The sequence below is a fragment of the Hakea prostrata genome, chromosome 10 (genome assembly GCF_041222555.1).
Source record: "Hakea prostrata isolate BN-2017 chromosome 10, UWA_Hpros_2, whole genome shotgun sequence".
Taxonomy (NCBI): domain Eukaryota; kingdom Viridiplantae; phylum Streptophyta; class Magnoliopsida; order Proteales; family Proteaceae; genus Hakea; species Hakea prostrata.
Window position 1 is genome coordinate 47,335,006 of NC_142609.1, and position 26,631 is coordinate 47,361,636.

At 36.2% G+C, this 26,631-nt stretch overlaps 2 protein-coding genes across 3 annotated transcripts in view; both read right to left on the reverse strand.

The window, feature by feature from the left end:
* The window catches only part of LOC149003539 (protein SEMI-ROLLED LEAF 2-like), a 74,060-nt gene extending 57,626 nt beyond the window's left edge, over nt 1-16,434 (reverse strand). The window contains exons 1-3 of the mRNA XM_089138360.1: nt 16,030-16,434; nt 15,674-15,913; nt 6,916-6,990 (exon numbers count right to left, since the gene is read on the reverse strand). Coding sequence (XP_088994486.1) covers nt 6,916-6,990; nt 15,674-15,808 — 210 coding nt within the window. The 5' untranslated portion in view covers nt 15,809-15,913; nt 16,030-16,434. The remainder of the gene's footprint in view (nt 1-6,915; nt 6,991-15,673; nt 15,914-16,029) is intronic.
* Nucleotides 16,435-19,210: 2,776 nt separating this feature from the next.
* LOC149003540 (myosin-like protein) lies at nt 19,211-23,397 on the reverse strand. Of its 2 annotated transcripts, none has more exons than XM_089138976.1 (5): nt 22,785-23,397; nt 22,370-22,678; nt 21,900-22,118; nt 20,044-20,253; nt 19,211-19,972 (listed from the first exon to the last, which is right to left on the reverse strand). In XM_089138976.1, exons 1-5 carry the CDS (start codon nt 23,211-23,213, stop codon nt 19,484-19,486), a joined length of 1,656 nt encoding a protein of 551 aa, XP_088995102.1. In that variant the 5' UTR covers nt 23,214-23,397; the 3' UTR covers nt 19,211-19,483. The 2 variants fall into 2 exon arrangements, with proteins under 2 accessions (XP_088995102.1, XP_088995101.1); XM_089138975.1 differs by having other exon boundaries at nt 19,212-19,972; nt 22,767-23,397.
* Between the last annotated feature and the right edge of the window lie 3,234 nt (nt 23,398-26,631).

Here is a 26,631-nt window from a genome sequence, read left to right on the forward strand (position 1 = left end):
TTCCATTCCTCTGAATGCAAAGCCCGTGCTCTTGAGGGCTCCCCTTGGTTTGTCGAAAAATCCCCTATTTTCCTCCGGCCTTGGTACCCCTCAATGCCCCTCCACAAGGTAGACTTCAGCTCAATTCCCCTGTGGATAAATCTCCCTAGTCTCCCTCTAGAATTCTGAAACACTGAGTGCCTCAGTCACATTGGATCAGCCATTGGAAGACCTCTCCGCTCTGACCATAAAACTTTGAACTTCAAAAGACTATCCTATGCTTGCATCTATGTCGAAGTGTCTGCTGCTCACCCTCTGCCATCCTCCATCTCCATAGTTTGATAATAATGCTCTCAACTATAGTCAGGTCATTGTCTACGACTGGGTTCCTTCCAGATGCTTTGCTTGTCGGAGATTTGGCCACAAGACTAACTCCTGCTCTTCCACTACCCTGAATGGTCCATCGACATCAACCGTCAAAGAATTTATGCCAATTCCCGATACCCCCATCATCAACAACTTGGAAAATTGCTCAATTAAAACCTCTTGCACCACTACCGCCGATGACCCTGGAGAGGCTATCGCCACCACAACTGTCGGTGTTCAAGACCTAGCAAGCACTGCTGCTGCTCCTCGTCCTAGATGAAGCCACTACCATCACTGCTGCTCAAGTCCCTTTTCCCACTACTGGGTTTAGAGAAATTGCCTCTGCTCCAATTAGAGAAACCTCTCTCATTAAGCCCTCTGAAACTCTAGCCCCTTCACCCTTACCTTTAGCTTCCCAAATCACTGCCGGCATCATGCAACATGCTCCTTCTTCTTCCACTGAAGTGTCGCCGGACTCTCGCTCTCCGCCAGTTGCCTGAACTTACCGGAGACGTAGATCCAAGCTAAGGCCTACTCAAATAGAGACAACTCCTTGCACAGTTCCCCTAGCTGAAAAGTCCTCTATGGATCTCTGCCATTTCTCGGCTGCCAAATACTTTGCTTACCTTGTCAAAGTCTGGGGTCATGCTTCTTCCACAGATATCGAGGGCCCTTCTTCCATTATCGGAAACCTCCAAAAGTCATCGCTTCTCTCCTTTGCGCCTTTCCTTTTCCATGAAACCCCAGCAGCTGAAACCTCTGTCTCTCCTTCTCCGCCTCTGCTTCCTCCCATTTTGGTAAATGACTCTTTGAAGGATGCTTTCACCGACACCCCTAATACCCCTCCTCTCTCCTCCCACGATCAAGTCAACTTGACCATTTTACCCTCCCCTAAGTGCTCCTTATTGGGCCCCATGACCCATTGGCCTAAGGCCTTCAATCCAAGCTCTATTCAGAACTCGCCTATGTGCTCCTTATTGGGCCCCTTGGCCCATGGGCCTAATCCCCTCAATCCAAGCTCCGCTCAGAACCCGCCCATCTCCCCTATTCAGAACCTTTTGGCCCACTCCTCAAATTTTGTTTGCACTACCAACTCTCAGTCTTGTGACTCAATCCCTATTGAACCCGATTCGGATCCTCTCCCCCCCCTTCGCATGTCCTTGATCGTGCTAAGTGTAGAAGGAGTAATCGCCCTGCTAAGGGGCAAAACCCTTTTGGAGACGACTTCTCGGTGGATCTCAAGTCCTCTAAGAAAAAGAAGAAAAAATCCGCAAAATAGTCTCTTTGGCCCTGTTCGGCCCATCTTCTTTGGGTCCTACCCATGTTGCATTGTCAGTGCTCTTTAATCTTTGCTTTGTTTCTGTTGTGTTGTAAGTGTGTCGTTGTTTTTTAATACATTTATTTATTCATCCAAAAAAAACTTAGCCCCTTATTCTTCTGGTACACAGGGGTTTGAATTGGGTCTTATTTGCTGCTGCTGGTTGTTATCTATTTACCAGAATCCACTTTAGGGTTATCTTATGGTAAATAGAAAACATATTAATTGGACTGTTGGTTGATCTACTGCTACCACTGCTTATATTGCAGCTGCCCATGTTTCGTTGAGTCTTTTGGTCTGAAGAAAAGAAGAAGAAAAAATCTGCTGGTACCGTATTGCTTCCCTATTGCTGCCATTGTTTGTTTTGGGTAACAGTTCCTTGGAAACTTGTTTTAACATGGTATTGCTGTCCTACTTACCTGAATTGATCATGTTTTTCCCTGCCTCTTTGTTTACTAGAATCAACTTCAATTGTTTTATTCTTCTGGTAGATGGAAAATTATATTAAGGATCATCAGTTCTGCAGTAATTTTCTGAGTTAATTTTCTTTTTTCTTTTAATCTCTGGGACATACTACTGGTTATCTGCTCTTTCTCTGATGACCATAATAGTTGTTGGTGCTTCCCTTACTGCTACAAGGATTGCTGCTGTTATGTTATGAGTACTACTTTTGCAATTGCTCTGCATAAGTTGTTACTCATGGTTTAGAATTTTCTTCTGTAATGACTTACAGTTTTTGTTCCTGATTTCATCATGTAACATAGTTCCTCAATATAGACTTTGAGATGTTGGTAATTGGTTATCCTTATTTGTCCACATGTAATGCTACAAGTGAGGGGGAGATTGGAGACTTTTATACTTAAACGGTATTATACAACAATACCTATCCACTTGGTCACTTTTACCTACCTACTTGGTCACTTTAGTCAGTTTTACCTACTTACTTGGTCCACAGTAACCCATACTGCCTTTTGCAAGCCTGCTTGGTCCACAATAATCCATATTGTCCTTTACCTATCTACTTGATCCACAATAACCCATATTGCCTTTTGCTTAGCTGCTAGATCCATAGTAAATCATAATTCCCTTTACCTACCTACTTGGTTTAGAGTAACCCATAATGCCCTTTTACATGCCTACTTGGTCCGCAGTAATCTGTATGACCTATTTGGTTTAGAGTACCATTATTTGACTTGTAGAAACCTTTGTTTGAGGCCCTATTTCTACCTTTGGTTGAGTAGATTACTACCTACTACTTGCCTTCTTGCAAAAAGCTTATGTGCGGACATTGGAGCTACATTTTACCTTCTTTTGTGGAGATTCCTCACTACTACTAGCATTATGCCTTTGATGTTTTTCTTGCTGCTAACCTTATGGATATGGTTCATCTTTGCTACCACCTATTGTTCTCATTGTAGAAGGAGCATTCGATATGAAGATTGTTTATTTAAGTTGAAGTTGATTATCTCTTGGGTAAAGTTCTTTAAGTGTCTATCGGCATCCGCTATTGCTACTTACGCTCAAGATTGATGAAGTCTTTTGGTATATGTTCTTGTTAATCTGAGCCAAAGCCCTGATTTGTATGCTCCAGCTTTAGGGGGAGTTTTGCAGGCTTGAATGCTCCACTTGTATGCTCCACCTGGCAGCAATTGCAGGTCTCCCTTATATTGGCGAAAAATGAAGCTAAATTTGTCCTAATAGTTATAATTAGTTGCAGGGTTTGTTGATGAGTAGATTTTATATCTACTAATTAATTGGTTTTATTTCTATAATTTTGGTGATTTTATATAAGATTTATTATTTGTGCTTGCAAGAAATCAACCAAATCTGCAGGGGTATTATTGGGAAATTCTGCAAAAAGAATCTTAAAGAACCAAGCATGATTTTATTCCACTCATAAAGGAAAGTCTTATTCATCAAGTTATAGCAGACTCTAGAGGCTTCCTCAAGTCAAAAACGTGGAGAGAAGGATTCTTTGCATGCTTCAGGGTTTTATTTCCTATTTGGGACTAGATCAAAGAAGGAAGAAGGAAAATCCCGTTTTTGAGTGTCTCTGTCCAGTTTCTATCAAGTTCTTCATCAGATGGTCATCCAGTGTTCGATCAAGCTAATTTTTTTATAGGAGCTTCATAACTTCTTACTCTTCAAATCCAACGGTGGGATTGTACATTTGAGCTCTCGACGTCAATCCGATTTGTACACCAAATCCTTGCTTGGTGGAGTCAGATTAGGAAATTAGAATTGTACCAAATTGAGTCAAGGAAAGAAAAGAAGAACAACACCAGCTTGAGGACGTTTGGAGAAGTCTAGAGGACAAATTTTGGAGATGTTGGTTGGCTTTGAAGACTTGGAGAAGAAGAGTTGGAGCTTGGGAATAAGTTCATCATCTTCTTTCAATGTTCTCGAACTCTTCTGTGATGTTTTTAATTTCTAGAATGAACTAATTTATTATTCTAGGAATCATATGTAGCCTAACTTTGAATTTCCACTCTTGAATTCATCAATTTAATTCTGAATATTGTTTTGATTGATTGAGTTTTTACTTTTGTTCTTAATGCTTTTGATTAATTGGCCACTAATCAACCGATTCATTAATCATAATGAACTAATAGGGAATTTGTGTTTAGTTCATTGGAGTAAATGCCATGAACTACATGTAGGAGAGAAATATACTTACACACTTTGTGTAGTTGTTACATGGGAATCCATAGAATTTAATGATCTCTTAGTTGTTTTAATTCACATAGAAATATAGTGGGTAAGCATTTGAGCGAATTTCTATTAGTACTCGAGAGAGACTAGTAGATAGAGAAGGGAATCTTGACTATCAATCAGAAGAAGAAAAAAATATTTCAAATTATAAAGATGGATCAAAGGGTGGGAAGGATTAGTTATGGTGAAATTTGACCCCCTTGGTTTTTAGCTATTAACAAATCTCAATTTAAAATTCAATTTGCAATTTAGTTTAGGATAATTCTCATCTTATTATTTGTTCAAATAAAATTGGTATAATTAGGTTGGTACTTACTCTATAGTCCTCGAGGGAACGATTCTTTCATCATTATATTACTTGTACAGCAGCGTACACTTGCGTTGTTATTTTTTACAACGTTTGTTTCTTATTTGTTTTGTAACTTTGCACTGCAATTAGTTTTGGGACAGATTGAACATTTGTTGTTACTTAAATCATTATAGAATAAGGCATGCTGTTAGAGGGAAATTAATCTAATCAGAGACCCTTTTCTTCATGGCTTATCATATCTATCTCTTCTTCCGCCTTCTTCATCCTTTTCTTGTTTCTCAATCTTCTTTCAGTCCCTAGACTGATTACAGATACTGAAATCCTAACAATTACTATTTATGGTAATGAATGTTTAATCATTGATTTGTTTGATCTTATTTATGGCAATATTGCAGATGAAAGATTTGGGTGTCCTTGGTATTTTGCATGTGCCTCTTGAATTCTTTTAGCTATTTCAAGGTTCAAGCAATTGAGCTTCTGTTTGTCTTCCCAAAGATGAAGGGTTTTGGTCTGAGAAGAATTGAGGAGGTAAATCTTATACCCGGTTCTCAAAACTTGACTCCCTCCTACATATTTTGGTGGGAGACCAGAATGACTCCTTTTCATAGATTTGTGATGGAAGTAGAGAGCTTATGAAAGGACTTGATGATCAACCGGTTTACCCGACTTTTTCTTATAAAGTCACTGCGAGATCTTGGGAGTTTCAACTTTCAACTTAGGGCTTTAGGTGAGAATTCGTAACACTGTTTTGGATGTTTTGAAAGATCTCCATTATAATCTTCCGTACACAGTGAAAGTCATTCTTCTTGCCTGTGGATGTAGGACATCATGTAGGAGTGTAAACCACATTAAATCTCATTCTGTTTCCATTTTTGTTCATTGTTTCTCGGTGTTCATTCTAACAGAGGTCAATTTTGTTAGCAACCTCAAACCATTCTAAACATCTGCGATTAAGAAGTTTATTGGGCTTACTAGATATACATTGGGCTGCTCTTTAATGACTCTATTTGAATTCTTGCTTCTCACTCTGATGTTTCTTGGGTTTGTAGAGTAACTTTAACCTCCAACTTCTTGCCCTTGGTACTGTTGTCTCAAAGCTTGAAGATGATGCCTCAACCAGCCTATGGTTTGACTGGTTACACAGGTTGCTCCTTGCTTGCCACCCAAGAATTCCTACAGATAGGGGTGAATTATTACTTAGTCCCCCTCCTCTTCATCTATTCAGGTGAAAGTCAGCCCAGTACATCATCAGAACTCATGCTTCTATCTCCCCTTGACACAAGCTGATCTGGTTCAAGGGCCAAATCCCAGGACCCCAGTCACAACTTCTCTCCCTGGTGGGCCCTCTAACCGCCTGCTAACACAGTCTTTCCTCACTCACCAGCAAATTCTAGTCTCCCTAGCCTGTTGTCACTGTCAGGATGCCTCTGAAGATGTGGATCATCTCTTCTTCGCTTGTCCCATGTCTACTTCAATTTGGTACAGACTTCGTGGAAATTGTTGTCATGTAGGAATGAATTCTTCCCCTTCAAAGAGAATGGATTTGGGCAGATACAACACTTTCCTTTAAGTCTACCTGTGATGTGATGCAAAAGCTTGCCTTTGGTGTGGCTGACTCCTATTCTTGGGTGGAATGTGACCTCGGGAAATGGTCCTCTAATTCAAGAACCTTCTTTCAAAGTTGGGGCCCCATAGTCTTCAATGTCAAAATTTAAGTTTCTAGATCTCTTCTAGATGTGATAGCTCCTGAAGAAACAGGAACATTATCGTCTCCTGCCCCTCCTGCTCCCCCTTATTAAGGGATGAGCTTTAGTTTTTTGTTGTACTACAATTATTGTCATGTATCAACTCCCCTCCTCCCCCTAATTTGGGGGGTTCATTGTTTTTCTGTTCCCCTTGGTATTGTTGTCTCCTGGGGTCTTAGTTCTTCATTTCAGTCTTCTTCTTAAAGGCCTTGTTTCTTGTTTCCTCGTTTCTCAATATATTTTTTATTTTAAAATAAATCTTAACTAGGTTGAAGCTTGAAAAGTAGGATCCGACCATATCATAACTTTATAACTTTGAACAGATCAAATTATACCAGAAAATGACCCTCATATGTCCATTTGGAGTTACACAAATCTATAAGGAATAGGCATGTGGTTTAATCTCTGAAAATAATAATGATTATCCACATACAATATGCAACCAAAAGCTTCTACAAACTACGTATAGAAATAACATGAGATACCTTTGGGATACGCATAGGGTTTTTGGAAGCATATTCACACAGTTTTCCAATCTTCCGGTCATTTACTTCTTCACCCTGACAAAATATAAGCGGAAAATACTTGAAATTAGATAATTACAGGATGCTAAATCAGCTAAACCCCTTGGTGAAACAAATTGCATCATTTTATAAATTGAGTCGTTGACAATTACAATCCAACAAATAACCAATCATTTTGGCAATTAATAGAATTAAATGCAACAAATCAGCAAGAACAAGAAAGAAGAGAAATCCAAACTTGCTTTATAGCTGCCAAATTAGTAACATCTTGGAGGCTGGTTCAATATCTAAATTCCCATTGTTCCTTATTAATCTTCAACTAACAAGTCTACACTTATATGGTTAATGTCTCCTGGATGTGATTACAAATATCTAATACTGACTTCTATCAAATAGTCCCAAAGGTAAGAAGTCCTTCAATTTATGCGATCTTTTCATTCTTCTTCACAAACAAAAAATCAATATATTAGCATGAGCACACCAAGATTCTACTGTTGGTGCATGTGTATGTATAACTGTGCATTAGAATGCCATACACGATTGCAAGTACTAATATTAATGTATTTCAATTTGTATATTTTTTTATGTCAGTCATTGATTTAAGAAAGCCCCCTGGTGATGCTTTTTGCGGATGATATTGTGTTGATTGATGAGACCCAAGTGGGGATTAATACCAAATTAGAATCATGGAGAGTAGCTTTGGAATCAAAAGGCTTTAAACTTAGTAGATCGAAGACAGAATATCTAGTTTGTAACTTTAGTCATGATCGGGCAGATGATGAAGTGGTGATACTTGACGATAAAGAGATTCCTCAGAGTGATTGTTTTAGGTACCTAGGTTCAATCATAAGTAAAAGAGGTGATTTAGAAGATGAGGTTTCCCAAAGAATTAAAATAGGGTGGATGAAGTGGAGAGGTGCATCCGGGGTCTTATGTGATCGGCGTATTCCATTAAAGCTTAAAGGAAAATTTTATAGGACTGTTGTCCGACCAGCTATGATGTACGGTGCAGAGTGTTGGGCTGTTAAGAAGAATCATATAGATAAACTCAGTGTAGCAGAAATGAGGATGCTAAGATGGATGAGTGGCAAAACTAGGATGGATAAGATAAGAAACGATCATATTAGAGTTGGTCTGGGAGTTGCTCCTATAAGTGATAAGCTTAGAGAAAGTCGTTTGAGGTGGCACGGCCACGTTCAACGGAGACCTATAAATGCTCCTGTTCGGAGAAGTGATATAATCCATATTGAAGGAACTAGAAGAGCTAGGGGTAGACCTAAGATAACCTTAGGAGAAGTGGTGAGAAAGGATATGTATAGCTTAGGCCTTGTATCTAGCATGGCCTTGAACAGAACCGATTGGAGGGCAAGAATCCATGTAGCCGACCCCATTTAGTTGGGAAAAGGCTTATTGTTGTTGTTGTTGTTGTTGTATTGATTTAAGAAAGCGTTACTTTCTGTGTTTTTCTATTTTTGCCAAATAGATGAAAGAGAAAATAGACATGTAGTGTGTATTAAAATTGCAGTTAATGCTAATAAGAAGGACACATGTTTCAGTTTTCACCAAAACAAACTCTGGCGGGTAAAACCAGACTAACACAACAGCAAGGGCATGGGACTGGGCATACAAATCAAATGATTTTAGTCAAGGCACCCACAAAGACTGTGATAGTGATGCAAAACATTCATACAGGAAGCAAGGCAATAACAACCGGTGAGAAAAAGGAAGCCAGACAGACAGATTCATAGGATGAGAACATTATAGGAGCATCAGGAGGAGACATATGCAGCATAACATACAGCTGTCTCAAAAGAAACGTTTAAAAAAATTACATATGCAAAGATGACTATTGAAAAAAGGTTGGAGAAACAAAGACATATTCTGTAAAGAATCACGTGGAACAGAGATATATTCTTTTGAGTATCCAAAATGATGGAAAGGAACACGAGATAATGGCAGAACCTAATAAAAGAAAAAGGATCTGTCCATGGTTGGAGCACATGTGATGAGTCTGGACTTGGTACAAAAAGATGGTCTGGAAATCCTGCAAGTATAACATACAAATAAATATGACACAATGACAGAAAGGGGATCAAAGAACCAGAAGAAGAAAAAAATGCTTATTCAGGAATTGGGTCAACTCTTCAAAAAGAAACAGGGAGCAGAGCAAGAAGAGGTATTTAATTTCAACAAGAAAGGGGAATTTAGAAATCTGAGCAAGGGCACGGACTAAGTTTAATATGAAGAACATATAGCCTACTCATGTGGCTAGAGTTCTATATGTCAGCCACTGACAGACACCATTGTCAAGGCAGAACTGGGAAGTGGGATACTTTAAACCATGTCAGACCTACAAATGCAAATGGCATGTGCAGGTGGTAATATCAGTAGAAAACATAAGCCACTGAAACATCAAATAGATTAAAACTTCAGTCCGAGGCATTTTTTGGGCGAATGACTTCAGTCCTAGGTTCTCATGGAAAATTTCGAACAAGAGGTCAATGGAGGAGATCATAGATACTGAAGCCTTGTATCACTTAGTTTTGGTAATAACAATTTTCTTTTTCACAAATTTGTGAATACCATTTGGAAGGTGAATCATCTTAGCAGATTACGAGCATATTGAACACTTAATAGAAGAGAAGATTGAAGGAACTGCTTTGCATTATTGAAGGAGCTTGTTCATGTCTAATGGAAAGGTTTGACCAAGCAAGATGATGATTTAGAAGGACTTTTTTGAAGAAAGTAAAAGTTGGGAAACTGTAATGGCTTTGGAAGGTGATAAATTCCCAGACCAGATGGTTTCAAACTCACATTCTATAAAAAGTGCTGGGATATAAAGAAAATTTCCTCCTTGCGCTCAAATAAATTTTGTAAGGATCACAGATGGGATAGAATTTGAAGAATAACTTCATCTCTTTGATCCCAGAAGGTACAGAAAACATCAGAGTTTTTCAGAGCCCAAGCCTGATGCTTCCCAAAAAAATATTCTAGGATTCGCAATAATGGAACTAGCATTTGGTGATTTTTTGCTTTCAAGTTGATGGTTATTTTACTACGGGAATCTGCATGATTGGGAAATAGAAGCTCCATTGTACGTTAGATTTACAAATCTTCCTAGGATGTTTTACCTGCAAATCATCATATTTTGGAAAATGCAATCTATATAGATTTTTGTCTACTAAGATGGATGAGTGGCAAAACTAGGATGGATAAGATAAGAAACGATCACATTAGGGTTGGTCTGGGAGTTGCTCCCATAAGTGATAAGCTTAGAGAATGTCGTTTGAGGTGGCACGGTCACGTTCAACAAAGACCTATAAATGCTCCTGTTCGGAGAAGTGATATAATCCATATTGAAGGAATTAGAAGAGCTAGGGGTAGACCTAAGATAACCTTAGGAGAAGTGGTGAGAAAGGATATGTATAGCTTAGGCCTTGTATCTAGCATGGCCTCGAACAGAATTGATTGGAGGGCAAGAATCCATGTAGCCGACCCCATTTAGTTGGGACAAGGCTTATTGTTGTTGTTGTTGTTGTTGTTGTTGTTGTTGTTGTTGTTGTTGTTGTTAAGTTCGTCATGAACTTCAAGCAAGACTTTGAGAATCGGACACTGTACTTAGAATCTATATACTTGCATCAGCTTTGTCTCTCAATGAAGTCCTGCAACTGGGAAGATTTAAATTGGCTAGTGGATATTCTTTTGTGAACTCAACATGGATGCAACTAATCACCTGTTTGGCCAAATCTGGATGCATTTCTTATTTGCAAATGTGACAAGAACCATAATTCATGCATAAATATATTCCTCAGAACTAGAATTGGTACATGGCAATTTTTGTTTAAGAATGGGAACTGAAGAATAAGCATTTTGTGGGTAGTTTTCAAATTGATTGGGTTTCTTCCCTCATTTTTTTGTTAATGAGTTAGCAAAAGTAAGACTGTGAGGCCTATAGCCAGTTGGAAGGAATCTTCTGTTATATTAATGGTTTGATTTAAAAAAATAATAATAACTATAGATTAATTTTTGGATCAAACAGTTGCATTGATTCAATATGCCTCTTCCTCAATGGGTACGTCGATTGGAATAAACATTTTGTTTCTAAAGGATAAATTGATTCAAGTGTCTTTCCACTCATAGGACATATTGTTTCAAAGAGGCACATTGTTTCAAATGGATGCATTGGTTCATATGTGCCTTTTCATCCCTTATAAATAGGATGAGAGATTTGTGGGAAGTAGAGTGACTTTTGAAGTTGACATTTCTTCTCCTTAAAATTCTGAGTTTAGCTTCCTTTAGTTAAGTCTAGAAATTAGTTATTTTCTTTAGTTTCTAAGTGTGGTGAGTTCTATTAAGTTCAATTGGGTCCAATGTGTTGGAATGCTACTCAAATTGGCTCGAAGAGTTACATCTTCGGAGGCGAAGTTCATCAATTTTGCTAAGCACCGTAGGCAAGAACTAATTGTATTAAGGAGATTCAGTTTATTCTGCACCTCTCTTCATTTCTTTGTAAGTTAATCTATTTTAATTTTGAGTTTTGCATCTATATCAAGTGCAAGTCTCCATTAATATTTACAACAATCTTAAGACGATTAATTGTTGTATTTGCACTCTAAATAGAGATGGCAGAATGGTTGATAATTTTTTGAATGTTCATTTTTCCAATGTTCAGAATGTTGCTGAGGACATTATTGGTGGTGATGATCCTATGGATGTTCTAAATGTTAATATGGCAACTAATGAGACCATAGTTGGTGATGCAGGTTTTGGTAGAAGTGCAAGACTTGAGAATTGTATTCCATCAAGTATAGGTCACATGTCACTAAATGTTGTGGATCCTGTTCTTGATATCCTTTTAACTTACTAGAAGGATACGCTACTAATGGGGGACAAAATAGAGTAGAAAGAAGGATAAAGAAGATAGGGAAAAGAAGGGAAATCTTAGAAGAATTAGTCTTGAAGAAGAGGAAGAGAGAAAAGAACACTCATAAGAAGAAGAAAAAAAAAAAAAGAAGAAAAGAGGAGAAAAGGGGGAGCTGCAAACGCACAAAGCTCAAGCTTCAATTCATTTTTTCTATTCCATGCTCAATAAGCTGATTACAAGTGTTTAAATAACAAAACAAACATACTTGATACGAAAACAACTATAATAGGACTCTTGGTAATTTAAAACTAACAAAAGACTGATCCTACTAGGACTCTTAGGAATTTAAAACTAACTAAAACTTATCCTAGATATCCTACCCAAATAAAAACTTTGATTTCATGATTATCCCAATAATAAATAACAAAATTCTAAATTATCTCTAGAACTCCCACAAAAACAGTTCCTATTATATCTCCTTGCAAGCTGGAGTTTGGGCCCACCAAATTTAAATCTATTTCCATGCAAGCTGGACTTGGGGCCCACCAAATATGAAATTATCATCTAGGTTACTGTTCATACTACTGTAGCGTGAACAGTAACTTCTGGTTGTGCTGCATCAGCTACTCATTGCAGATGGTGCTAGTCTCGATAATCACAGAATGGGTGGTCATGCCAATGAACATAGAAAGATTGCAAATGAGTGGACGATAGCAATTGCTGAAATGTTTATTGAATTTTGCAAGCATAGTGAAAACCTTCTAAATTTGATTGTTAAAAGGATTTCTTCATCCATTGATTTACTAGACATTATGGTGAGGGCTGAGAGTTTCTTGGACACATTAGTTGTTAAGAAGCTCCATGAATTGCAAACAAAATTGTATGGTCCTCATATTTTTAATTATCAATTTTATTAGATTTTTTACATGTAAACATTTTTATATCTTGAGTGTTCATTGGATTGGGCGAACATTTTTCTGGTGTTGTTTCATTTCAATATGTACTGACGTTCAGATTTTTCGTTTTGAGAGGAAGCATATTCACAGTGATGGACCAAAAAAACTTTCTTTTACCGTTCCTCCTCTAATTTTCCTGTTCTCATGATATTATTTTGTTTAATCTATATTATTTTTGCTTCACTTATAAACTACGTATGTAGTTGACTGAGAGAAATCATATGATATTATACTTGCAGTTTTAGTGCTCATAGAAAGAATATTTATATCTTAACATGAAACAAAAAGAATATGTTTTGAAATTGGGTATATGTAATCGGACATCGATCACAATCGTAATGGTTATCTAGCTTAAGTGCTCTTTCTATTAATGGACAGAAGGGTTACATAGGTGGCTAGAGTTATTAATGTATGTTAATGCCATGTTTGCTATGTTGCATGAGTAAATCTGCATTATATATTATGGGTTACCTGTAATACATATGATTGGCATTTTAACATTTATTTCAAATGTAGCAAACCCAAATTATGGGGTTTAGACTAAGAAAACATATTTTTATATATTAAGAGTTTTGTATCATTTACTCTTGGGAAAGAGAGTGTGAAATTGATTGGTTTGAACATGTAAGTTCAAGATTAATGATATGCACACTTCAGAAACCACAAAGCAAAAACATGTAAAAATATGTAAAGGTAGGATTCTTATGAATCATTTGTATAAATCCTTACTTAGTGTTTCGCTTTATAAACAAAGACAGATCCAAAGCCACAAGGCAAAGGAAACAATGAAAGAGAATTAGCGTCTATATGGACATAAAAAAGCCCTAAACAGTGGCAAGGAAATTTTGATACTGGTTCATTATCAAATGGGTTTCATATTGACGATACCCATAGGTATGTCTATATCTTGTTTTATCTTAATAGGGGTATTTATGTGAATGATGTGCTAACAATAGGGATTAGTCTTGATATGTGAAATCAGCTAAGACATTTCTAAAGTATAGTTTGATACTAAAGACATGGGTGAGGCTGATGTGATTTTGAGAATCAAGATAATCAGAAGAGAAGATGAAATACTTCTATCTTAAGCCCGTTATAGGATATGGATAGTTAAATTTAGCTAGTTGGATATCGTGAATGGGTTTATCTATTTAGGATCTATATTTATTGGGTTCTAACCCAAGAAAGGTATCTATTTCTAGATAATTCAGTTTTCATCGCTTTAAAGGAAGATAGTGAAGAAGCAGAGTGGCTTCGGCATTTTCTAAAAGGTATTCCAATTTGGCAAAAACCAGTGCCTACAACTTACATACATTATGATAATTAAGTTGCACAAAATGTGATGTATAGCAGAAAATCTAGACACCGTGAGGCAGTTGCTCTCAAACGATATATTTTCTATAGATTTTGTAAAGTCAAAAGGAAAATATTGCGGATCCACTGACAAAAGGCTTGTCAAGAGAGCTAGTAAACTGCGCATCGAGGGGAATGGAGTTAAAAGTCTTAACCTAAATAAAGAGATTCCATGGTGGAAACCTAACCTAGCGATTGGAGATCCCATGGTCTAGTTTGAGCATTGTTTTTCATTCTTAAGATGCACCAGTGCTACCTATAATGGTTTACGGTACGTTATGGGTTTAATGATTCCTATGGCTTCATGACCAAATAATTTGGAACATTAAGTAAAGTATTGTAGGATATTTTTCATAAGAATGCTCTACATGCGTGAAGAGCTGTCCGACTCTATGAAAATTTTTAAAGGGAAGATTTTCTAAACCACGCTTGAATCCCAAGAAGTTCAGGGCTAAGAGAATGAACACAACCGAGAACAAGTACAGAGTTGGGAGAGCTGTGTGTGAGATTTATTGTTTAGTTTTACATAAACAACTGACGATTCAAGGCTCAGTCTATCAACTAGTTAAGAGATTCCAATAGGTTGTCACTAAAGAAGGTTCAAAGCGAAAGCTACCTATCTTGATGCATTGTTCTTCTATCACCACATTTAGATTTCTTTGAGTCATTTTCTTAAATGTGGGGGATTGTTGTATTAATGGTTTGATTTTAAGAAAATAATAATTACTATAATCAAACAATTGCCTTGGTTCAATATGCCTCTTCCTCAATGGGTACGTTGATTGGAATATACATGTTGTTTCAAAAGGATACATTGATTCAAGTGTCTTTCCACTCATAAGACATATCATTTCAAAGAGGCACATTGTTTCAAATGGACACATTGGTTCATTTGTGTCTTTTCATCCCTTATAAATAGGATGAGAGACTTGTGGGAAATAGAGTGACTTTTGAAGTTGGCATTTCTTCTCCTCAAAATTCCGAGTTTAGTTTCTAAGTGTGGTGAGTTCTATCAAGTTCAATTGAGTCCAATGTGTTGGAGTGCTACTCAAATTGGTTCAAAGAGTAGTATCTTAAGAGGTGAAGTTCATCAATTTGCTAAGCACCGTAGGCAAGAACTAATCATCTTAAGGAGATTCGGTTTGTGCAGTACCTTTCTTCATTTCTTTGTAAGTTAATTTATTTTAATTTTGAGTTTTGTATCTCTATCAAGCGCAAGTTTCTATTAATATTTACAACATCTTCATTTCTTTATTTACACTCGATCACTGGTGACTCCAGTGAAACTTCTAAATTCTAATAAGTCTCAAAAGCGCTGGGAGATGCACTATCATAGAGTGCATCATTAGAGAATTCCTTCAAGATTCAGAAAGAAATGAAGAGAGACGGAGATTCTAAGACATAATAATTCGGAGCTACCAGATCAAAATAATACCATTGAACGTGGAAGACAATCATATCAGAATTTTGGGAGAAAACACAAGAAGCATCATAATTCTGATGAAATTTGCGAAGGGAAATTCAACAGAGGAATCAAATGCCAGACCTGCGAACGAGGAAAAATATCTCCGATCAGCTTCTTGTACCTCTTCACCGGCTGCCTAGACCTCGGACGCATCCCTGGGCAGAAGAAACAGAGGCTGCCACAGACTGGCACAACGTTCCTTGAGATAACACCCATCTTTTAAACCCTATACTTTACAAAATTTATGATTTTCTTCAAAATCCAAATGTCGTCTTCAAACTTGAAGAAAATTATCGGCGCCTGTCAGATTTCGGGTCCAGCCTACAACGTATAATAAGATCAAAACAAAAGTTGGATCAATTTTGTTAAAAGTTACCAATCGAATTGAACTAAATTTACGACTCCAAATGATTATTCCATGTTGATCGATCTACTACCTCGTATCCCTGCCCTGAATAGCAGATCAGAGGCTGGATCCCCAACGTTATTGGCAGGAAGCGCCGAAACTCCGTCGTCTCCACCGCGAAGTTATTAATGAATCACAAATGTAGAGGAAATAAGAATTTCTCTCTTTCGCTTCCGACTATTTTTATACCTGGTTTCCGCCTCCCATGAATTTTTCCACCAAACATAATATACTGATCTGATACTAAATTTAGCAGAAGAAGTTCAGAATCGCAAAATGTGAGATTTCATTTGAATGCGAAAATTGCAAGAGTGACGCTAACATAATTGTTGTTGTGGCCTCGTGGGTGTCAGCATGCAACGAAAGCACGAGCGCCATCTCGATTCCTATATTCGCACTCGATGATAGACGTTGCGCATCTGCCGTTTGAACCATGTCAAGCACGAGGCGTAAAATGTCGTCCATCAATGCCGCACGCATTTTGAATCAAGGTCGAACCAATCATTAGGGATGGGCCCATAGGGAAGACCCGTGGAACAGACAAAGTTTTATACTTTTGATGAATTTGGATCATTTCTCTTGACTTTTGTTATCCATTTACACTTTTCAACCACAAAATCAGGTGAGACTTATAAATAAATAAAAAATTAAGAAATGTGGGATCTACGGAGACATCTTGTGGCTTTGTATTTGTGGTTGGCATGCGTTCGGTGAAGCACAAACCATTAGGGTTGTTGATTCGGACACAAACTTAAGACTTCCTTGATCATATTATCTACATACATACAGAGGGTTGCCACTATGAGTCCAGATTAGCTCTCGGAAAAACAATATGCTCTCCTGACCCTTGGGGTGGGGTCTACTAAGATTTTGCTTTTATTATTTTTTTTTAATATTAACTAAGTGGGCCACACTAATATGTGTAGTTCAAAAGCGTCAGGGAGCATATATTCTCCCTTGACGAAGAGGTGATCCAGACTCTGCCGCTATTGTGCCAAACAGCCAAAGGCACTTTCACAAACAAAAAATGAATTTAGGGCTTGTTTGGTTACATGAGTCTGGAAATTTCAAATATCTAGATATTTCAAATCTATAAATTTCAAATCTATGGAGTTATAATTTATAAAATTAGATGTTTGGTTGTGGAATGAAATCTGTGGATTCATCCTAAAAAAACTATTTGATCGACGTGATTTTTGTGAATGTGCAAATGTATAGTTTTTTTTGAAATCTCTGGATTTCACCCCTTACCCATAAATTTACAGATTCACATTTTTAGTGTAAAAAGATGAATCTCTAGATTTCATGAATCTAGAGATTTTTACAACCAAGCGGGTATAATTCTCAGATTCATGAATCCAAAGATTTGAAATCTCTGGATTCATGTAACCAAACAGGCCCTTAGATAGTTTATTCCAAAAGTTATTGACCACAAATTACGGATTCACATCCTTTGTAATTCCTTTCCTTACAATTCCCTGTAATTCCCTCATAGGATTGTGTCATATGGCATTTAAGTAATTCAATGGTTATCCAATTTAAAATAAATTTGAATTTTATTTAAACTCTAGTTTGTTGGGTAACCTTTGGATTACTTAAATGCCACATGGCAAAATCCTACGAGGGAATTGCATGGAATTGTAGAAAAAGGAATTACAGAGGATGTGAATCTACAAATTACAGGAGGTTTACAGGATTAAGATGATATGATTTTTTTTTAACTCTTTATTAGTTTTCACTTGTGGGCCCCACAAAATTTGTAATTGTAACACATACGTCAAGAGAGGTAATCCACACTCCATGTCAACTATATCCAATTTGGATAGAGTCCACTAGTATTTATGGTATCGTATGAAGAGACACTTTAAGCCATGATTTGAACAACTTGACAAAAACAACTACAGATATATTCTCCACACACAAAAAAAACCCGAGACCTTTGTCTTCCTAGTTTCTATCCAGCCACTGAAACAAATATGGAAAAACTTTGATCGGTCAGTTGATAAATTCAATTTTCTTTACCCGGCCAGTGCCATTATTATTTATTAAATGAACCAAAAATAAATAAAATGAGGGGAAATTTGTTTTTTCTTACCCTGTTACAAATTAAATACAATTTTTTATTTTTTTTTATTTCTGTATGGTTTAGTTTGTACATGTTACATTTGATATTAAAGCGACTTTACAAAAATTTTAAAAACAATCTATATTTGAAATTTATGTCTGAAGAGTACCAAATATAAATGACGACCTTCTATTTTCTATGTTATGGTGACCAATATATTCTTCTATACCTCTTGTTAATCTAAAATATGGAATTCAGCATACCTCTATGGTTAGATGTTATTGGAGAGACCCAAGCGTGAATCTCGTAAAAGTTTATTACAGGCAAGAGATCTTATTTATTATGGGATTATGCAAGTCGGGGATGGACATGTTCACAATACTGTACAGAAAAAAAATCATCTATTATAAACATCTCTCTGCTGTGCACAACAGTGTACTCGTTATACCAAATAAAAGCCTAAGATTAAAAGCTTAATTTTAAATTTGAAAATTCTAAAATAGCCTTTTAATTCCGTTGTTTTATACGGTCCTCAATGCTTTTCTCTTTCTTAATACAATTTACTTTTAAACCAAATAAATAAATAATGAATATGGTAAAATTTGATTGACCACTCTTTCGTTTTTGGTGGAGAAGTTCAGATCCTTTAGGGCCTGTTTGGTTACTTGAGTCTGTAGATTTCAAAAAATTTAGAGATTTCAAATCTACAGACTTCAAATCTCTAGAGTCATGGTTCATAAAATTAACTGTTTGGTTAGTTTCAATTTTTTGAATGAAATTTCTAGATTTATCCTAAAAATTTATTTATTGAATTATGGTTTAAATGTTTAACGCTTTGATAGTATGGGTGAAATCTTTGGATTTCACCTCATACCCATAAATCTACATATTCACGTTTTTAGTGTAAAAATGTGAATCTCTAGATTTCATGAATCTAGGGATTCACCACAACCAAACAGTTAAAAATCTCCCATTTGTGAATCAAATCTCTGGATTCACGTAACCAAACAGGCCCTTACCTGCCCGGAGGAATTTTTCCAACTTACATGGTTAGCTTATATGAATACAGGTGATCATGATCAATTTCATATTTAGCACAATGACCATTTTCGTATTTAGCACTCTCCCACTATTAATCATCGTTTTACCTAAATTACTAAAAATGAGGATCTTATTTTAAGAAGCAGGTCGAATATGTAACCATATGGTTTGAAAACCAAATTCCGTGAGCTTACTCAGTCACCATTAGAACTTTATATACACGTTTGTGTGATAATGGATGTGTTCTTCATGGAAAGAAATGCTTTTCTAAGTGGAAAAACAGAGATGACAAGGCAGCATCTCTCTTTCAATTTCAACTGTTAATGGCTTTGTCCTTCAATGCCATCTCTGCAATTGGAAGCCTTCGAAGTTTTCACCTTCAAGGGCTTCCCTGTGAATGCGAAGAAGGTTCACGGTAGTATAAAGGGAAAACTGCTTTGCTGCTTTGCTTGTTTAATGGCGATGAATTCCCAATATCCCGTAAAGGAGAACGCTTTGCCAACGTGACAAGTCTGCTGCTTTGCTTATTTAATGGCGATGAATTCATCCCTACATCCCGTAATGGAGAATGCTTAGCAGCTGCTCTTCTCTTTGCATCATCTAGGCTTTCAACCTTCTTACCCACATTGCAGCTACCCATATGGTGATTTTCCTTGAGACGACAAATCAACACCCGCTTCTCCTTCTCCTCCTTCTGTGATTCTCGGTGTAATGGTGGCAAGCCCCTTGTTCTTGACTGTTCCTTCTGCTGTTGTTGTTGTTGTTCATTCCTAAGCCTTTCAACCTCAACACGGAGCTCAGTTACCTGTTTTTGCATTTCACTTACCATGTTCTCTGAAGACAAAGCTTTCTGTTTCCACTCATGCGCCTAATGATACAATAATTACAAATTATAAATTTTCAAAACAGACTAAAACAAAGCACAAGATTCAAACTTACAGAGGAACGGAGGGAACGGATGCGATCCTCGAAGTGTAAAGCTCGATCTTCCCAGAACTCCCTGGAAGCCTGCAATTCTTCCATTTCCTCTCTGACCTGACCCAACATCTCTTGCATTTGGGACCACTGTTCCGTCTCTGCCCTCACCTGCTCCACTATCTTCCGGACGATAGACTTGCAACTGCCTGAGCAGACTGTGTTCGTCGTCCCCTGGTCCCCAAAATTTTCAAATTTAATGCTGTGTAACGGTAAGAGCAAATTTACACCTCCCTCCCTCCCTTGTGTTTGCAAACGATTTTGTTTACGTTCCTAAATTTATTTATTTTTTTTGGGTTTGCCAACCTCGGTTTTTATAAACACTCGGGTCGCACACTGGCTGTGGTGGGTGAGTCTTCAAGCTGGGATATTTTGCATCCAAGGATTCGATACTGGAACCTTGCTTATGCGAACAAGCTGCTTACCACTTGGACCAACCCCGTTGGTAAAAAATAATAATAAAATTATTATAAAAATTTTATTGTGTCAAACACCATTAATTAAAATATATATATATATATATATATATATATATATATATATATATATATATATATATATAAATTATATTTAGTTATTTACCCTCAGTAAGTCTTGATATAATTTTTAAAAAATAATAACAATATACATAAAATCATATCAATATATAGGCTGAACAACTTTTAGAGATTTTCATAAATGAGTCCCCTTAGTAGACCATAAATTAATATTGAATCCCATTAGTGTAATATATTACATATGGGTCCTAATCAAACTTACACCACCATTAACTATATTTAAGTTTTTCAAACTTAAAAAGACGAAAAATACCCCTAAAGTTATTTAATACAATTTATTAGACCAAAATGCCCTTTAACTATTCACAATATATATATATATATATATATTTAAAAACTTCATATAAATTAACACTTTTTTTAGTCATTAAGCGTTAGTTAATATGTAGTTTAAAAAAATATATATCATGAATAGTTAAAGGACATTTTAGTCATAATATATTATATTAAATAAATAAACGAGAGGTATTTTGTCCTCCAAGTTTGAAATTTAAATACATTCAATGGCAACTAACTGTATTAGTTTGATTAAGATCCATAATAATATATTACACTAAGAAGACCCAACATTAATTTATGGTCCACTAAGATGAGTCATATGTAAAAATCTCTAATATTTATTAAGAGAACTTTTGAAAAATTACTTAAAAATAAATAAATTGGTGCAAAACGAGATTAAAGGACGAAAAAACTTAGAAACAAATTTTAATAAAGATAGAAAACTTTTAACAATTTTTTTTTCTTTTCTAGACTTTAAAATAAAGAAAAATAATATTGAAAATTTTAAAAATACAATACATGCTAATTTATTATTTAATCCTATTATTCTAAGAATAGGAATAGTGTTAATAATTCAAAATATTTTCATAAAAAAAAGTTTTCAAGGACTATAAACGTAATAATATATAAATACGAAGGATGTAAATGTAATTTAACAATATGATAGGTGGGGATACAGGGAGTCATTTTGATTTTGAGGTTAGTTATCCAAGGGCATTTTTGAAATATACTATCAGGAACCGGGAGGCGGGAATCCCGCTAGCGGCCATGGGAAACTGGGACTCATCTAGTTGGGAAAGTCGGAGTTGGTGGGCCCTTCCTGAATCCATTACGTTGTTAGCAGGTCCCACATTTAAACTCTACTATGACAACTTTTGCCACGTGTATTAGCATTGTTCGATCAAATTTGAACGTTGTTCTGGGCAGTGTCTGAAGTTTTAAAAAAAAAAGAACAGTAACAGAAGAAGAGAAAAGGAAACTCACCCGAGAACCATGTGGGAGTGCTGGTATAACAGTAGAATCGAAGGAAGAAGATGACGAAGAGAAAGACATCGAATCAGGGAATTCGATTCTCCTGGAAGTGGAAGCAGAACTGGAAGTCGAATTAGTTGCAGTAGGTAACAGCATGGATTTGTACTCCTCTTCCATCCTTTCCAACATCCCCTTTGACAATCCTTCCATTTTTCTTCGAAGATTCTCCACCTGCAGATCTCAGTAACTTCAGTTTCTTGAATTTTAAATTTGTTAATTTATTTCTCGTTTGACCAGTTATGGAAATCGAATCAGAGACAGCAGCAGAACGAATAAGAACAAGTCTCTAAACAGAATCACAAACTGATCAAAAAAATCAAGTACAAACTAGTCCTAAATTATTAATTAATTTGGAACCAAGCTAGAGAAAGAATCAGAAAACGGAAGAATCTTTTTGAAGGAAGAAGATAGAAGTTTCTTACATCTGCAAATCGAGTTTTACGATCTGATGAAAGGAAGGTATCATCGGATCTACAGTTTGTAGTGATCGCTAAGCTTTGCTCTGCCATTTCTCGAATCTCCTCCACGCGTTCGTCTTCCGGTATTCCTCCAAGCCTGTCTAATCGTTTTTGGAGAGACACTGCTTGCTTATCAAAATTATAACACTTACGAATATCGAAATCCTTGATTCCTGAGCTCCTTTTCAGCTGTTTCAGTTTCTCTTCTAGATGTTCGATCTCTTCCTCCAACACTACACCGACGTTCTTCCCTTCATTGATCTTCCTTCTTCCCTGTAAGTAAACAAGGAAATCAAAATATCATCATCCATTCGAAAGTAAATACCAAAAACTAAAGAGAAGAAATCAGCAAAGAACAAACAGAAATCAGTGTCTCTACTGCAGAACGAAGAGTCCTCTCCATCTGTGCTCTATTTTTCTCCAACTTCTTCAAAGCAATCTCCCTCTCCATCCGGAGAAAATGACACTCAGCTCGAAGAATCTCAGCTTGAAACCTCCATTTATCATCTCCAGAATCCCCTCCTTTACCTCCAAACTCGTTGTCGAAATCCTCAACCCTTTCTCTCCTCTCACATTCCTCAGTGCTCAACAGAACAATCGGAACAGTACGAGAAAAAGACCTTTCTTGATCAAGCAAACTCTCTAGCTTCCCTCTATGGTTCCGACGAGATTCAGTTTCCTTAACCACTTGTGATTTGCTAGAAACAACCTGTTTAGTTGCTTTCCGGCGAGGTCGTCTAGGTAATTGCAGGATTCTTGGTGTTGGAGGCGGTGGTTGATGCCATTTCAATCTTCTAGTTGAGGCCATTATCTCTCCTTCTTCAGTTCTTCTGCTTAATCTTCTTGCTTCAAGGAAGCAAAAAGAAGCTTTATTTGTGTTTTACAGAAGTGAGATGGGATCGTTAGAGAGAGATGGAGAAGAAGAAGTGGGAGAAATAAAGGCAAATGCGGGTAACGCGTGCTCCAGCTCTTTCTCGTTTAAGTAAAAAGGAGTTGAAATGAAGCTCTTTAATTAATTTTCTGGGTTAGGTTATTTATTTCTCTTGTCTTTTACGGAAGTACGAGAAAATAAATTTTCCGAATTTATATATATAAATAAGTGCTGGTGTACTTGTTAGTTTTCCAAGGACGAGAATACCCATATAGATTCGTTTGTTTTCCATTTTCCTTATATTGTTTGATGATTATGTCCTTAATGTGTGATTATTAGAAAATTAAGTGAAAATGATGAAGATTTCCAAGACTATGCTTAATAATATCAATAATAAGGAAACATTTTGGTGAGGTTGATTGAGTTGAGATCTTTTACCAATAGAGTAATCTAGTAGAGGTCTATGCTCTTCTTTTATTTTTTTGAGCAAATTACACGTTGATTAATGTCATTTTGGGGTCTTATCCTCTTATTTAGATAATTTGAAATTCAAATTTTAAATATTTTAAATAAAAGTCAGGATATTTTGATAATTTCATAATTCATTTTAACAAATAACAACAAAGTTAATTGTGGAAAACTTGTAATTTATGAAACAATAGTGAGTGGTCATTAATTTCACCCCAAATATAGTGGGTACTATGTACTTTGTTCTATTTTTTTCATCATATGTTAGGAGGGAGGATCTAGTTTTGAATTTTAACAATATGAATCAAAACTAAAGCAACTCTAAAGGGAATGGCCCAGGGATTGATTCAAATGTATAAGGAAAAAATACGGATCCACACAATTTGGAGCAATGCCGAACAGATGGACCAAATACTCCCCCCCGATCATAGTGAAGCATTATTCACAATATATTGTACAAATTATTACAATCTTAGACTTGCTTAAAGGTGCACGAATTATACCTTACTAGGATCACAACATTCAATTATGGGCAGAGAATCTTGCAAGGAAATGCACCAGCTGCATAGATCTAGGAACAAAAATACTCTCACCACAAATTGTATTTGTAATTCTATCATGTAAGATTTCATCTATTTCTTTCAACAAAAAAAAAAACAATATGAATCAAAAGTGAGACCCTCAAGTAAACTTCCTATTGTGTGGTGGAAAAATATGAAAAGGGCACAAGTCCAAATCACCTCCCTGTAAGAACAGACCCATATGAGATTTACTGTGGTATCATCTCTAAATTATTTTATCAGTACTTAAACATAGGTCACACACCTATTGTGTGGCGATGAAATGTTAGGAAAGTAGTATATGTTCTCCCGATAGAGAAGTGATCTAGACTCGAGAAGCACAGATTGTTACCCAGATAAAGAGGATCCAAGCTCGAATTGATAGGGTACTTCCCTTTTGAAAATTGTGAGTACCTTCCCTTTTGAAAATTGTGACCACAATTTTGAATGCTGATTGTGATTGGTGATTCAGTTATGTTGATTCAAATTTATATTTTCAAATATTTGTTGAATAAAAATGTTTATTAAAAAAATCAAAAGAGGAAAAAAAAATGTTAATGTTAAGAAAATCATTTCATACGAGGATGGTGGGAAAGTGAAAACTCCACTATATGGTTAGACCCTCTCATGCTAATATCTAATTCATTTATTGAAATAAATGTATTACATGTACCTATCTAGTGCATTTGAATATACTATATATTATACAAACAAACAATGAAAAGGCTGCTATGGAATTTGAATTTCTCCATCAACTCCTCTCCCATGGTTATTGTAAAGAAAACAACTTTCTACTTGTGTTTGTAACGTGAGAAATTGGAAGTGAACGTTGATACATTCAAAACCTTTTGAGTTCGTTCCAACAACTTCCAAGTAGTTTTTCCTAAAGAAAAAAAAACAAGAGAAAAGTGAGTACGAGTTTACCTAATCACCATAATGACGTCCGTGCCGTTGAAGTTGTTTGATTCGCTTAAGCTTTTGTTATTGTCTCCATCTATTATTTCACGCTGACAGTTTTATTCTCCAATGTCCTGTGTCCTCCCTTCTAGTCTTTAACTCTGATTCTCTCGGACTTCACAACCTTTCTGTGTTTTATTTATTTCCCATATGTCATTAAAGACTCCGGTTGTTTTAAAAATTTGGAAGTGTTTGGTTGATTTGAAAGTCAAATTTATTTTTGAAGTTATTTTAAGTTGATGATAAAATGATTTCAACGTTAAAGAACGGTTTGGTCTCACGTAGAAAAAGGGTTCTGTCGTAGGTAAACTGTCTTCTTCATTTCATTTTTGTCAGATCAAACTGTGTTTCCACGTGACACCTCGAAGTGGGAGAACGTATCTTCTCGCGTGACCTCGGTAGTATCACCGATGGTACTGTCGCGCTCTGAAGGGCGTCTCTGGCTTTTGGTTCCAATGAGCTTCTCTTTTCGTTTCAAATATGCATAGGAGAGCGCATTAATATTAATAAAAGCAAACCATGGTTTCAAATGTCAGGCTTGGAACTCGGAAATTACTAATTTGGAATCGTTCTGTTTATCATGGATTTAGGGATTATGTAGTAACGTTCTTATTTCTTGTTTTTTGTGTTTTTTTTTTAATATTTTTAAATAATCAAAATCGTGTGTGACATTCAATTTGTTTTTTGTGTTTGGTTTTCATTTTTGAAACAAATGGACACTTTGGCACAAATTTAAGCTTACGTGGAGAATCATCAGAAGAAAAAACAATTTTCTTAGAAGGATAGGACAATTTTTTATCTTTTTAACATCAAAACATGTGTGCAGAGGCACATAATGCAGTACTAAACGGCAAATGGAGTGTGAGACTACTCTAGGAAGGACTAAAACATATTAGTACAGGAGGAATTGGAAAAGGGAATATGATTGACGCACTACTACATGCGATACAAATTGAAATAGATCAAGCACAACAAACAAACCTACAAATAGATGAAATTTGGTGTAATGAAAAGAATGTGCGAGACCTACTTTCACCTTCGACCCACAACAAGTAGCCATTAACTTATGTCCCGCTTTTGATAAATATATTATGTAATATGAAGAATATTAACATTAAGGATTTTAATCAGCTCAGCCCATACTCCAACAGTGACTCAAGTATGTAGCATCCATATCCGTAGAACATCAGAAGACATTAGTAGTATTAGATACAACTAAACTTTGTATCTGTTCACATTAAGTAATAGTAAGTTTTTCAAAAAAAAAAAAAAAAAAAAAACTCAAAACATCACCACACAAACTTTCTTTTTCATTTTCATTCACTTTTTTCTTGTGTAAACCATACATGATTTCAGCATTTAAAAAAACA

Bases quoted from the DNA above. Each gene is read 5' to 3' on its own strand.
- LOC149003540 (XM_089138975.1), bottom strand. From the start codon at position 23,213: ATGGCCTCAACTAGAAGATTGAAATGGCATCAACCACCGCCTCCAACA. The intron at 22,679-22,766 runs GTTTGTTCTTTG...GTTTACTTACAG, and splicing joins CAGTAGAGACACTGATTTCT to GGAAGAAGGAAGATCAATGA. The intron at 20,254-21,899 runs GTGAGTTTCCTT...TTTGGGGACCAG, and splicing joins CACTCCCACATGGTTCTCGG to GGGACGACGAACACAGTCTG.